This window comes from Trachurus trachurus (genome assembly GCF_905171665.1).
Source record: "Trachurus trachurus genome assembly, chromosome: 19".
Classification (NCBI taxonomy): Eukaryota; Metazoa; Chordata; class Actinopteri; order Carangiformes; family Carangidae; genus Trachurus; species Trachurus trachurus.
The window spans coordinates 3,559,037-3,573,286 of record NC_139913.1 but is presented as its reverse complement, the minus strand read 5'-3'; the positions used below and the strand labels follow the sequence as shown (position 1 = coordinate 3,573,286).

The 14,250-nt window shown below is 38.1% G+C and overlaps 1 protein-coding gene across 1 annotated transcript; it reads left to right on the top strand.

Moving 5' to 3' along the window:
- Nucleotides 1-1,681: 1,681 nt before the first annotated feature.
- On the top strand, nt 1,682-7,434 carry kctd2 (potassium channel tetramerization domain containing 2; the record flags this gene model as incomplete). Its single annotated transcript, XM_083994817.1, has 6 exons — nt 1,682-1,963; nt 4,945-5,053; nt 5,182-5,273; nt 5,559-5,654; nt 6,376-6,501; nt 7,236-7,434. 6 exons carry the CDS (start codon nt 1,682-1,684, stop codon nt 7,263-7,265), a joined length of 735 nt encoding a protein of 244 aa, XP_083850943.1. The 3' UTR covers nt 7,266-7,434.
- Nucleotides 7,435-14,250: the final 6,816 nt, after the last annotated feature.

Below are 14,250 nucleotides of genomic sequence, written 5' to 3'. Positions count from 1 at the left end.
AGACCTAAAATTTAGATTTTCACATTTTAGACTTTTTAAGACCCCGCGCGCATACCCTGTTATTTCATATAAAAGTTTAAGTGCATACATATTTTATGATGCTGTGTATTATATATTTAAGACCATCTTAGAATTTTCTAATAAATTTAATACTTTTTAAGGCCTTAATTTTAGATACATGAATTTAAGACTTTTTAAGGATCCGCAGATACCCTGTTGTGCGCTCGCAGCAGGACAGATAATCAGATGGATAATCGGTAAAGTTAATAATTTCACTTAATGTGGCCATGAATAAATTAATTTCGATGTTTCGCCTGTTATTTAACGCAAATCTTGAATAGGTCTCCGCTGTTTTCACATTTAAAAAGGTCTTTGTTGTCTTTGTACAGAGACAATATGAGATTTGCTTGTGGCCACAGCACTTAAAAAACCCACTGTAACCTATTTTCATAGGCACACCAGCCTCGCTTTCAATAAAACACACACTCGCATTCCATAATTGCGATCAGTGAAATATATGAAAACAATAAAATACAATTTAAAAATGAGAGAAAAAAATCCAAATTCTTCGACATATTTAAACTTAAAAAAAGAAAGAAAAAGTAACGCAATAGTTACTTTCCCTGGTAACTAGTTACTATTATAGTGAAGTAGTGGAGTTACTAACTCAGTTACTTTTTGGGAGAAGTAATTAGTAACTATAACTAATTACTTTTTAAAAGTAACGTTCCCAACACTGTGAATAAATAAACACAGCTACAAAATTTAGATTAAGAAACTGCACAAATTAAATACATTAAACATTAGTAAAATGCTGTATTGACAGTGACTTAATGGTCTTTCTCCAGATGTAATCAGATGTGGGTCCACATCTCCTACTCAATCCTTCACAACTTTTTTTTTTTTTTTTTTTAAATTTCACCTTTATTTAACCAGGCAAAAATCATTAAGAACAAGTTCTTTTGGTGTTTTATTCTTACTGTATTGTTATTTGATGCTGCTATAAAGTATTTTCTGTAACCCTTGCCACATACATTAAGTTTTGATATTATTATTATTATTTATAATAATAATACAGCGAATTATTATTATTATTCATAACAATATCCCCTATAATTATTATTATTCATAATAATAATAATAATAATGCAATACATTTACACTGTTATTATAAATAAATCTTAGTTTTTAGCATTTTAACATTTATCGGCTGTAGATTTTTTTTAAACCGGGGATTCAGCCTTTATTTTGAAAAACCATGACACGCCGGAAGTAAACAATAATCACGTTACAACCCGGAAGCATTTACCCCTTTTCTTATGATTAACGTTTTGAATAGACGAAGAATGAGCAATTTATCCTGTGAAGAAACCACCATCAAACGGGAAAATGCTGCTAACGCCGTGCGGCCTCTGAGACCGAGAGCCTCATCACCACCATCATCCGCGTCTTAACTCTCCGGTACCGGAGGAGACGAAGGCGGCTGAACCGTGAAGCGACGGTGGAGCAGAAGCAGCAGAAGCAGCAGCAGCAGCTCGCTGTGTTTACAACCCGAGAGAAAGAGAGGCTGTTTCCCCGCAGTGTGTCGTTAGCTAATCGGTGAGTGTTGTGTTTTACAGGCGAAGGAGGGGGAAGAAGGAGGAAAAGGAAAAGGAAAAAAAAAAAAAAAAAAAAAAAAAACATGGCTGAACTGCACGTCGTGGAGCCGAGCGGCGGTGCAGGAGGTGCAGGAGGAGGTGGTGGAGGAGGAGGAGGAGGTGCAGGGAGGTCGGTGTTCGGGTTCCCGGGGAAGAGCAGCAGCCCCAGCTCCCCGTCCGAGCCGGGGGAGAAGCCCGGGTCCCGCTGGGTCCGGCTCAACGTCGGAGGAACATACTTCATCACGACCAAACAGACGCTGTGCAGGGACCCGAAATCCTTCCTGTTCCGACTGTGTCAGGAAGACCCGGACCTGGACTCAGACAAAGTGAGTGCAATGTGCATGTGTTCATTAATTAACGACCCTCTAATGTTCGTGTTTGTGTAATTAATCTGTATATAGACTCAAATATACAAGAAAAAGGCCACATGACATGCTGCATGTATGTCAGGACTAACACACCTGTGATCAGCTGATCAGTTCATATGTGATCAATTAAGTTCACTGGCAACAGTCTAGAAGCCACTTTTTTTTAGGCAAGGCATCTTTATTTCATACCAAGGCCATACCATACCAATGTGCTTTACATAAAGACAAAACATTAAAAAAAGAAGCATAAAACAGAATAAAAACAAACAAAACACTAAAAACAGAGTTAAAAGCAAGAGCAAATAAAAGTAAAATAAAAGAAAATAGATAAAGTTAGTTCATAAAAGAGTTCTGCTATAAGCACGTGAAAGGAGAAATGTTTTTAACCTGGATTTAAAAGTGCTCACAGTCGGGGCTGATTTCAGTTCTGCTGGTATTTTGTTCCACTTGTGTGCAGCGTAACAGCTAAATGCTGCTTCACCATGTCCCCTTTTAGATAATATGTCATTATCCTACTGACACCAGCTTATTACATAATATTTGTAATTTCTCAGTTTTGATTTTGAGTTTTGATCAAACAAAAACAAAGTTCAGATGTTAGTAACACAGATCATGTTGGACCTCTTTATATCAAACAAGAGATTATTTTTTTTGCATTTTGCATAATTATTATTGTTAACAATGAATTAACGACCCTCTAATGTTCCTGTTTGTGTATTCAACCTTTATATAGACTCAAATAGGCCTATACAGTGGTGTAGTCTAATTTGTTTCAGTGGGTATAGCTACTGCTTTTATGATGGCTACACTGTTCATACCTGTAACACATGGACTATAGATAGTTTTGTTGTAGGCTAGGCAGCTTTATTTATTCAGCGCATTTCATATCAAGGGGCAACTCAATGTGCTTTACATAAAAACAAAACATATGTAAAAACTAGACTCAAATAGAACATAAAATATGAGTTTGCAGCATGAAATATTGATTTGTATTAAAAGGGATTTACAGTGCCAATCCAAGATTAGGATTTAAAGTTCTTTAAAAGAGCCTACATGAAAACATCAATGTTTTTAACCTAGGTTTAAAAATGCTTAAAGTTGGGTCTGATTTCAGTTCTGCTGGTATTTTGTTCCACTTGTGTGCAGCATAACAGCTAAATGCTGCTTCACCATGTCCCCTTTTAGATAATATGTCAAAATCCTACTGACACCAGCTTATTACATAATATTTGTGATTTCTCAGTTTTCTGTGACAGTGAACTCAACATCTTTGATGTTTTGATCAAACAAAAACAAAGTTCAGATGTTAACTGGGATCATAGTGGACCTCTTTATATCAAACAAGAGATTAATTTTAATTTTTGCATTTTGCATAATGAATTAACTAATGCAGGGATTCAAGAAAGTATCTGATAAACATGTAAAGTTATAAAAGATGTGTAACACAGTTGTTATACAGTCCCAGATGAATGTAAACTAGGTTGGAAATATAACGATCATCATGTGAAACATTAACCTTCAGTGTAAAAGGTCAGAGCGTTTCACACATCAAAGACCAGATGATCGATGGTTTGGACTCAGTTCAAGTCGTCACTGATAGATCATTATCAGCAGCAGATGTGAATGAAATGAATTTACAGATGTTTAACTCCTGACGTGCTGAGTAACGGTCAGCTGACAGTGACGTGTCTCAGTAAAATCTGGTCATTTTAAGACCTGAGACTTTTCAACCAACACTGATTATTCGGCGTGTCTTTGAACGCACCGGTGTGTCTCCAGCTGTCAGTGTTTTGGTGAGAAGCTGTGAAACCAGCGAAGTGATGGTGACGAAGACAAGACACTGATCACACTCACAGTGTATTGTTGGAAAAATAAAATAAAACAACTAAAACATCCACCAATCAGAAATTACACAGTCGTTAGTTACGAGCATCCTTATACTTTAATTGCAAAGATTCAACAAAATTGAATTGAAGTTTTTGAAGTTGCTGCGACAAGTTTTTTGGTTTTGTTTTCTACATTTTTATCTTTCCTACAGTTTTTGCACTTTTAGTTTTTCAAATATTCACTTTGAAAAACCTGAAGTTTGTGTGTGAACTGTGAAATCTTTAACTATAACTAGCAATAATAATAGTAATCATTACACATTATTATTATCATTAATAACAACCATGATAAGACTGAATGTGAATAAAAAATGTTGGTAACCCTTTGATTTACAGGCCGTTAATAATGTGATAATGTCAAGAAATAAACAAGACATAATTAGTAATGTTAAGAAATAGCCTAGATATAACAGTCAATGTCATAATAATATCATGTTTTTCATAAAGGAAAAAGATTACACATGCTTTTCATGCTTAGATTTTTTTGGGAAAGGCCAGAATGTTTCTCCACCAAGTCCTTGCAATTGTAAATTACAATCAATTATGTGTCTGGGCTACTTCTACGCAATCAATCGATATTTTTTGGCTAAATTTCTTGACATTACTATGAAATTAACTGTTATTTCTAGGCTAATTATTACATTATGATGCAATTAATGGTTATTTCTAGGCTATTTCTAGACATTACGACACAATTAATTGTTATTTCTGGGCTATTTCTAGACATTATGATGCAATTAACTGTTATTCCTGGGCTATTTCTAGACATTATGACACATTTAATTGTTATTTTTTGGCTATTTCTAGACATTATGATGCAATTAATTGTTATTTCTGGGCTATTTCTAGACATTATGATGCAATTAATTGTTATTTCTTTGCCATTTCTAGATATTATGATGCAATTAATTGTTATTTCTTGGCTATTTCTTGACATTATCTCGTAATTAGCGGCCTGTAAATTAAACCGTTACCAAAGTTTCTTATTCCAGGGTTCATATCGAATTTTCTTGTAACAGCGAGCTCTCTTTAATAATCTTTTTGTTGGTACAGGACGAGACAGGAGCGTACCTGATCGACAGGGACCCCACGTACTTCGGCCCCATCCTGAATTACCTCCGACACGGGAAACTGATCATGGACAAAAACCTGGCGGAGGAAGGTAAAAGTTTCTGACCCGAGTCCTGAAGGAAACATCTCACACAGCGAACACACACACACACACACACACACACACAGGCTGATGATGATGATGATGATGATGATGGGTGCGTTTGATTCGTGTTTCAGGCGTTCTGGAGGAGGCCGAGTTCTACAACATCGCGTCGCTGGTGCGGCTGGTGAAGGAGAGGATACGGGACAACGAGAACAGGACGTCTCAGGTACAGAAAACTAACAAACACACAGATAAATAAATAAATAAATGAATAAAATAAAAACTAGGTCAGAGACTGAGGAGATAAATCTGTAAAAAAAACAAAAAAAACCACTTTGTTGCAGTGAGAATGTTCCCAGAATAGATTTATGTGTGCAGATGATTGACGTTGTTTTTAAGTGACTGTTTGTGTATTCATGTGTGTGTGTGTGTGTGTGTGTGTGTGTGTGTGTGTGTGTGTGTGTGTGTGTGTGTGTGTGTGTGTGTGTGTGTGTGTGTGTGTGTCCCTCAGGGCCCTGTGAAGCATGTGTATCGAGTACTACAGTGCCAAGAGGAGGAACTCACACAGATGGTCTCGACCATGTCCGACGGTTGGAAGTTCGAGCAGGTGCAGAAAAATCTGATTTTTTTTTTTTTTTTCATGTTTCAGCATCAAAAAACAAAACACAGACTTAATTTTATTTCATCAGCTGAAATGTGTCTGAATATTCACAGAATTCACACTGAATTTTATTCGTTTGTGAAATTAGAAATGAATCACAGCGTCTTCGTGTCCATATCATGTGTTTGTTACATGAGCTTCACTTCCTGTCCTGAATTATCCAGAATTTAGAATTGAAGACGTTAAAATCACTGAATTGATTGGACTGTACTTTGCCAGATTTGCATTCATTTTTCAAAGATTCTCAGCAGGGTTAAGATATGAACTCTGTGCTCACATTGGACCGCATTTTTTCCTTGAAGAGGACGGTTCCCCACTCTCCTTCCAGTTTTAATAATGTGTTGGACAGTTCTTAACCCAGTTCTAGTCTCACTAATCCCCTCAGATGTTTTATTTGCTTGATGACAATAATTTGACCCTTCTGAAACAGATTAACATCTTCTCCACGACCACAGGATGGGTCTTCAGATATGGTTGTTGGTTGAAATGAGACTGCATCAGTTAGGGTTAAATAAGTTGCATCCATGCAGTAATTATCCAATGGGAGACTCTTACCATTTCCCTTTTACCTTAATTCAATCCAAGTGGTGACTTTTTTTGTATAAAGCACTGATATATATTTTAGATAGATAGGTCTATTAACTCTGTCTTCCCTCCTCGTCCTCAGCTCATCAGCATCGGCTCCTCGTATAACTACGGCAACGAGGACCAGGCCGAGTTTCTTTGTGTCGTCTCACGGGAACTCAACAACTCGACCAACGGCATCGTCATCGAGCCGACTGAGAAGGCCAAGGTCAGTGACACCACACCTGTCCTCTACACACCTGTCCTCCACACACCTGTCCTCTACACCTGTCCTCCAGGTGTCCTCCTTAAATTTAGGGTGAATTCCAATTCCTATCTTAACCCTCAATCTCAAAGATGTGATATTATGAAAACCATTTACCTCATTGTTGCATAACATTTATTTTTTATTTTACGATCTCTTGTCAACAGCCAGCCGGTGCGGACAAGTCGTGTTGCTATCGTTTAGTTACAAAATGGTCATTTTTCTCAGTGGTAATGTTGTTGTTCAGTTGTTTTATCAAGATACAGCCTATGACTCCCGTAACCTCAGAGTTATTTAACGATGGTTACAGCTGGTGTTTACCTTTCAATAAGCCGTGGAATGCAGTGACTTTCAGCTGAATATGTCCGTGGTTGTGGTATTTATACAGATTATTTGTTTGAATATCAATTTATAAATACCGGATATAAGTAATGGACCCGTCGATGATAGCTGCATTTTTGGCTCATGATTAAACTGGCTGGGTTAACAGTGCAAATATGAAAAATTATAACTAATGGCAAACCCCCCACAGTCTGAAGACGTATCTGCATTTAAGGGGTGTCCCATTTCTAAGTCACAAAATAGCCCTTAACACTTGGTTTTGAGGGCTATTAAGATTAAGGAACTGGAATTCACCCTTAACCTCAGTTTTTAATTCAAGTTAAAAGTTCACGCTCTGTCTCTCTCTGTGTTTTCAGATCCTTCAGGAACGAGGCTCCAGGATGTAAACAGCTCAACATCATCAACATCATCAACAACAACAACATCAACAACATTTCCTCCATGAGTTCACCCCCCCCCCCCCTCCTCCTCCTCCGGTGCTGCTCACAGCAGCTTCTCGATGGTCAGTGTCACGGCGACGGAGGCTGCGGTGCCGATGCAGTGGATGGACGCGGCCGCCCGGCACGGAGCTCCTACTACACATCATCATCTTCCTCTTCATCATCTTCCTCTTCATCATCATCATCATCATCATCTTCATCATGGTGGCTGTCAAACAGACGGGATAACTCGCTGTCTCCCGTCCACCTGGCTCTGTCGACTCAGCAGAAATCTCCTCAGGACTCTCAAAGGACACAAAGGAACGGACACACGCCCACGGACTGAGCCTCTGTCCCTCTTTCTCTTTCTCTCTCCCTCTCTTGGATTTGGATCCTCCCCCCTCCTCCCTCCCTCCCTCCCCCCTGCGCTCCCAGACTCCGAGGCAGGAGGTCCAGAGGAGGAGGAGGAGGAGGAGCAGCAGCGTTTCCTCTTCTCTCCTGAGTCTCTACAGCTCCGTTGTCGTCGTCGCCGGTTCTCCGCGGCGTCCTGCTCCTCCAGGTTTCGATCCGATCTGTTCCCGCAGCGGGGAGGGGAGGGGAAAAAATAATTTGGGATATTTTAGCGCAAAAAACAACGAAAGAAAAAGACTCAAACAGACTTCACCTATGTACAATTTGTCAAGGCATGTGAGGAATCTATATAAATCTATATAGGCTACATGATGAAATTATATGAAAAATTGAATGCAAATGGTGTAATTATTGATTTCTGTATCATAGTTGTCATATATTTACATATTCTGGTGGGTGGGTGAGTCTATTTAAATGATGGAGAGACAATATCACTTTTCATAACCAGTTTTCCTGAAGGTTTCCCGCCCGCCCGCCCGTGCGTCTACTCTGCAGTGCCTCTCTGCTTTCTGTCACATCACTGAGATATCACAGGTTTTTTCAGCTGCACGTTTTCTGTAGTGTTCCTCAAAAAAAACAACAGCAACAGAAGAAAACAGAAAAAAAAACACTTGTCACTTAAGTTTTTCTCTTTAAATATCCGACTTTTGATCTCTTGCATATCTTAAAATTGTAATTAGGGACAAGGAAAAACTACTGTCGATGCCATTTTTCGCCCCGGGGATTGGACTGTGGCCAGTCTGTATGCTGCCTCAAAACCCTGAAACACCCCCCGTCCTCCCCTCCCTCTCTCCCTCCCTCCCTCCCCGGCCTCGTGCTGCCTTCATGCCGACTCTGTATCTTCTGTTTTGGTCTCTCTCATCCTGCAGCGACTGTAGCAACTGTGGCTCGAAGCTGAATCGTGCTCCTCGCGCTTAAAAAAGCCCTCAGACACCTGAGAACTGCATTTTAATCACAGAGATTTACGTACTGTCAGTGAACCTGCCACACGGGAAGCGTCTCCTCAGCTTCCTGAGCTCCACACCGGGAGCCTTTATTATTACTATTATTATTATTATTTCAAATGTTATGTTGCCTTTTTGTTTTTTGCTTTGTTTTTTTCTGTGCCGGCAGACGGGAGCGAACTCGGCTGAAGTTTAAAGGGATAGTAGCATTTTTTTTCTACAAATAGCCCCTAAGTATTTTAATAGCAGTAGAAGACTCTCTGCACTCCTCCCATTAGCAACACCAGCCCATAATAGCCCTGCCCAGAGATTTACAACATACATTGTTGTGAATGGACCCAAAGAAACGGCCTATTTTCGTGGCCTAAAAGAGGTTTTACGTGAAAAAAAAAAAAATACACAGTTCCATTGTTCGCTATAATATAATTTTTTCCAGCCCCTCAAAGTGCAGGAAAAAAAAATGCTACTATCCCTTTAATTTCCAGGTGACGTTGAGCTGCTGTGACGCTGCTGTTTACACCTGTAACAACATCTGGGCAACATGAAAACACAGGAAACAGCAGCTTTGAACCACTGCCCATGTGATAATTAATAAGGCTCAGTCTAAACCAATATTGTTTTCTAATCATTTTGCAGGAGCTTTTAATGGTTTCAGTGCAGGTGAAACTCACTCGGCTTCTTTTTCATGTTCAACCAGAGCTGAAACTTTTATTTATTTCATTTTATTTTATTTTATTTTATCGATTATCGACCAGAAATGTCTCAGATGAGAGGATTTCTCAGCTGAATGAATTCAAACTGTGAGCAGATGTGAGCGTGGTGTTGTCATATCGGCACATCTGGAGCCGTGTTTTTACACATATCAGATGGAAAAAAAAAATCCAAAACATCTCATTTGTCTCAAACTTTCAATCTCAGCTCCTTGAAGCTAAGGAGGCGTCGCCGCCGTCTGTGTGTGTGTGTGTGTGTGTGTGAGACCCTCAGCCAATCACTGGCATTGATCACTTTGATACGCCGCCCTTTGTATAAAGAGCATATTTGATGCAGTTATGTTATATCAAGCATGAACAAAAAGAATGCGTTTAATGGGTAAAAAAAAAAAAATAATATTAATGATACTGTACCTTTTGCTGTTGTCAGAGCTCAGACTTTCTCTGTTGTTTTATTTTTGTTATGTTTCCTTCCTCTCGAGTGTGTGTCGTGCAGTTTTTTTATTCTACTCCGGTGGGAGGCGCCTGAACGTCTCATGGAGGAGGAGCACCTTTCTTTTTCTTGTTTCTTTCTTTTCTTTTCTTTCTCCTTGTTGTTTCTCTGGGCCTTTTTTGCAAAGCACCTTGGGTGTCGTTTCCCTTCGTCTGTGTCCAGTGTTGTGCCTTTGACCTGTGTCGTGCACAGTTGTTCTCCCCCTCTCTGATCATTGGTGCCTCTCGTACCTTAAAAAAAGCCACGAGGCACCGACCTGAGGTAAAAAAGTAAAAAAAAAGAAAAGAAAAAAGTAAAATGCGGTCTTTAGCTTGGTTTCTGTTGTTCAGTGTTTCAGTGAGAGGCAAGCCAAACTAAATCCATGACCCGCCCCTTCCCCCCTTCCTCCTTTGCATTGTTTTATTATAAGTTTTATTATATATATGACTATAAAATGATTAACAGCTGCTTTTCTTTGTGCCATTTTGCATTGAGCTGAATCCGCCCACAGCCTCACTCACACTCACACTGTAAAACACCTGCTTCGTGTTGTGTTTACAGTCTTTTTTAAAATGGATGGGAAGCAGCTAGGGCGGAGCGGTCGAAGCAGGTTTTTCCCTCCTCTGCTTTTATCTTAGTAAAAAAACTCCAGCAGTGCACTTGTCATCAGAAAAAAAAAAATCAATTTGACTATAAACCTGCCATTGTTTGGCTTCTTCTTCCTCTTCTTTTGTTTTTGTTTCTTGAGTTGCATGCGGAAGCCATTCTCCAACGATCCCATTTTTTAAAAAATGTCTATGTAATCAACTTTTAAAGCACTTAACTGTACCTGTCACCTTTGTGGAAAACCCCAGTTTGATCTGACCTTGGTTGCATTTAGAGTCAGTGGTTCCCAGAGGATGTTCTCACATGATTGTTCACAAAATAGGAAATAATAGAAAACACATTTCTACATATCTGTTTTTTGTTTGTTATGTTTATGAATGTTTTTTTTGTTTTTTTGTTTCACCAGCCGTGCTAATGACTGCCTTTCCCTCCACTCTCAACTGCAGTGCCAATTAGCTTGTGTTAGCATACAAAAATGCTGAACTAACATAGTTATTTAATGGGATAAAAATGTTAAACATGAGCATTTAGCTCAAAACACACTATTATTAGCATTGGTCATGGGTTGTAAAAGTTGGATTTATAAAATATTGTTAATGATTACTAGAAGGTTAATCATCATACTGATGTTAAGGGATCAATATTGTGTTTAATGCTAATTTGCAATTTTACCATGCTAAGACAACAGCTCTTTCAATCTCGTCCTGCTAGCATGGCTGTAGATTAAAGCGTTGTTCATTCATTGGTTGTACTAAGTTAGAATTTGAAAACATTGTTCTTGATCTCCAGAAGTTTTATTATACTATTGTTAAGTGATCAATTGTATTTAGCGTTTAATGCTAATTTGCAATGTTAACAACAATTCTTTCAGCCTATGCTTGTTAGCGTAGCTGTTGAATCTTAGCATTGTTATTATTGTTGGGTATAAGAACTAAATGGATTCATCAAATATTATACAGGCATTCATGATCCCCAGTGGGTTAATCCTACTGATGTTTAGTGATCAAATGTATAAGATACTTAATGTTATGCCAATTTGCAACGTTACAATGCAAACACAACAACCTCGGCCTGTTAGCATGGCTGTTGACCCTTAGGATTGTTGTTGCTGTTATTAGCATTGGTCATTACTTGGTTACATGTACTGGAATAATAATTAATTATTGTTTGTACAGACATTTAACTCACTATCCTACAATTTTACTACATATCTAATGGTAACATACAAATATTAGCCTACCATGCTAACACAGCTAACTGGCTCTTTCAACCTCGGCCTGCAGACCTTTAAGCCTTGTTTCCTGAAGATTTTACTTATTAAAAAAATATCTGTAGCTGTAACAAATCTTCTATCTACTGTGTAAGGGGATGACAAGCCAAAAAAAAAAAAAAAAGTTTGGGAACCACTGACTTTGCTGAACTTTGTGTGATCATCGTAACATTTTGACTCAAGCAACCATTGTATTTTTTCAACCAAAAAAAAAAAAAACGTTTTTTTTTTTTTTTTTAACTTTTCACCTGCACTAGCTACAGATGATGTGCAATGTTAACAAATCTGCAAAACAAAAAAACAAAAAACAAAAAAAGAAAGAAAAAAAAAAGATAAAATATCTATCTGTGTTGTTTGGGCACGTGAAAAACACGAGAGCATGCATTGTTCTAGAGATTTTTACGGTGTTGTGTACTGGATTGTGTCTGACCTCTGTGTTAGTGCAAAGTGTATGTGATGCATGGTGGGTGGGTGGGATGGGGGGGTGAGCAGAGGGACGGCATGGCTCTGTGGATCTGTAGGTGTAGATTTTATTGTGTGGAACAGTTGGTCTACAACTCGACATATTCTCTCTACTCACACGTTCCCGTTTCTTTGTCGTTTTTTGTATCTTTGACATGTTAACGGTAGATAAAGAATATAGCTAGCTTTGAAAACAAATTAACCAATCAATCAGAATCGCAGGATATCCCCCCACCCTGACCCCGCCCGCTCCTTTTCCTGTTTCAACTTTGGTTTATAAAGCATTTACGCGACCCCCCACCCACCCACCACACCCCCCTTGCAGGTCAACACACAAAAAGAAAGATTTGTTTTAAATCCATGGGTCATTTTTGCCAGTTTAATCTGTAAACACCTGCATGCGTTTGTGGACATGCACCACACCTGTACACTCATTTAGACGTGCTGAAAAAAAATGTCACCTATTAACAGTTACTTTGTGTTCATTTATCAACAGTATTGATGTCAAATGTGAATATAAATGTCAATGGAGACTGTGGAGAAATGTTCGGAAGCTGACAAAAACATTTTCGTCTTCGATTGTTTCTTTGTTTCACTTTTATTTATTTTGTATTTTTTGAATTTTGTCTACCAATGTCGTTTCTTTACATGTAACAATTTTAACAAAACCCAGTCTGGTTTTTAATCATAAAATGTGTCTGTGTTTTAACAATGTGTCTCACTGGTTGTTTGTTGTCTGTGTGTTTATACTGTGGATTTAGGAACAAACATTGAAAACTTTGTTGTTTTGTTCTTATTGTAAATGAGCTGTGGCATTGACCTGCAGTACCTTCACGGAGCAGCAGGGGGCAGTGAGCCACTGACAGTCAAAGGAGAAACTCATTTATGTAGAAATCTATTTATTTTCAAATCAGACATTTGTACAATCCATCAAATTATTCATACACAGTTATTTCTGCTGAGTCTTTGGTGTAAAACAACATATAAAAAAATAAAATATACAACATACAAAATGTAATAAAAAAAGACAATATGACACAATGATGTAAATCATGATACAGATCAGATTTTTACTTTTTTTTTAAACAAGATTTTATAGTTTGAATTTGGTATATTTACAGCTGTGAAATTATATTTGTTTATGTCTACCATTTTTAGCACCATAAAACTGATAAATCACTGAGGTCCCCAATTAAAAACAATATATCTTTGTAAATTCAGTCTTTACTATACAGAACAAAAACCCATTTCTGAAAATTGAACATTATCACTTCAACATGTAGAAATAAGAAATTAGACATTCAGTGCCAGAAACACCACTTAATAAGTGAAGTATTGAAATACCCTGATGCCCCACAGACAAAGCTACATTATACTGTATGTGTTGCAGGAGGTTGAAGGTTGTGTAGGTTAAAGAACCAAAACTACAACCATAGCTATAAAAATACATAAAAGCACCGACCCTGTCAAGATAAAGCTGCACTTTACTGTTTGTCTTATTGATAACAAATCCCTGAAAAGTCCAAAACCAACATAGATAACTTGGTTCCCAGTGTAAAATGTACAATTTAATTGTTTAATAAGTGCACGGCCATTTATCCAAACAGCTGGTCTTTTTAGTTTTCATAAAATCTAGAAAGTGAATTTCTCAGGGACTATTTCATTGGTGGATTGATACACATCGGTGCTTGGGTTTGCCTAGTATCTTAATTAGCGCTGCACGATTTGCAAGAACACCAAATTGCGATATATTTTTTCCTTTATTTACACTTATGTGATTTTTGTTTGGTCTTGTACCAATCAAACATTTCCCTTTGTGTTTAGAGAACATGATTTGTTGTGCAGGGCGTCTCTGTAGCAACACAACAACACTTATGGCACCGACAATCTACAACAACATTGTGACACATTTTACCAAAAAAACTGAAGCTTCTGCAATTTGCATACTGCATTTGTCCATATTGGAACCAGATGCATCGGGAGGATCAGGCCATTGTGTTTCATGTTAGTCTGACGTGTCGATTTCGAGCCTCACCCGCTTGAAAGAACTTGTCAGAACCAGTGAGATGTTGAAGTT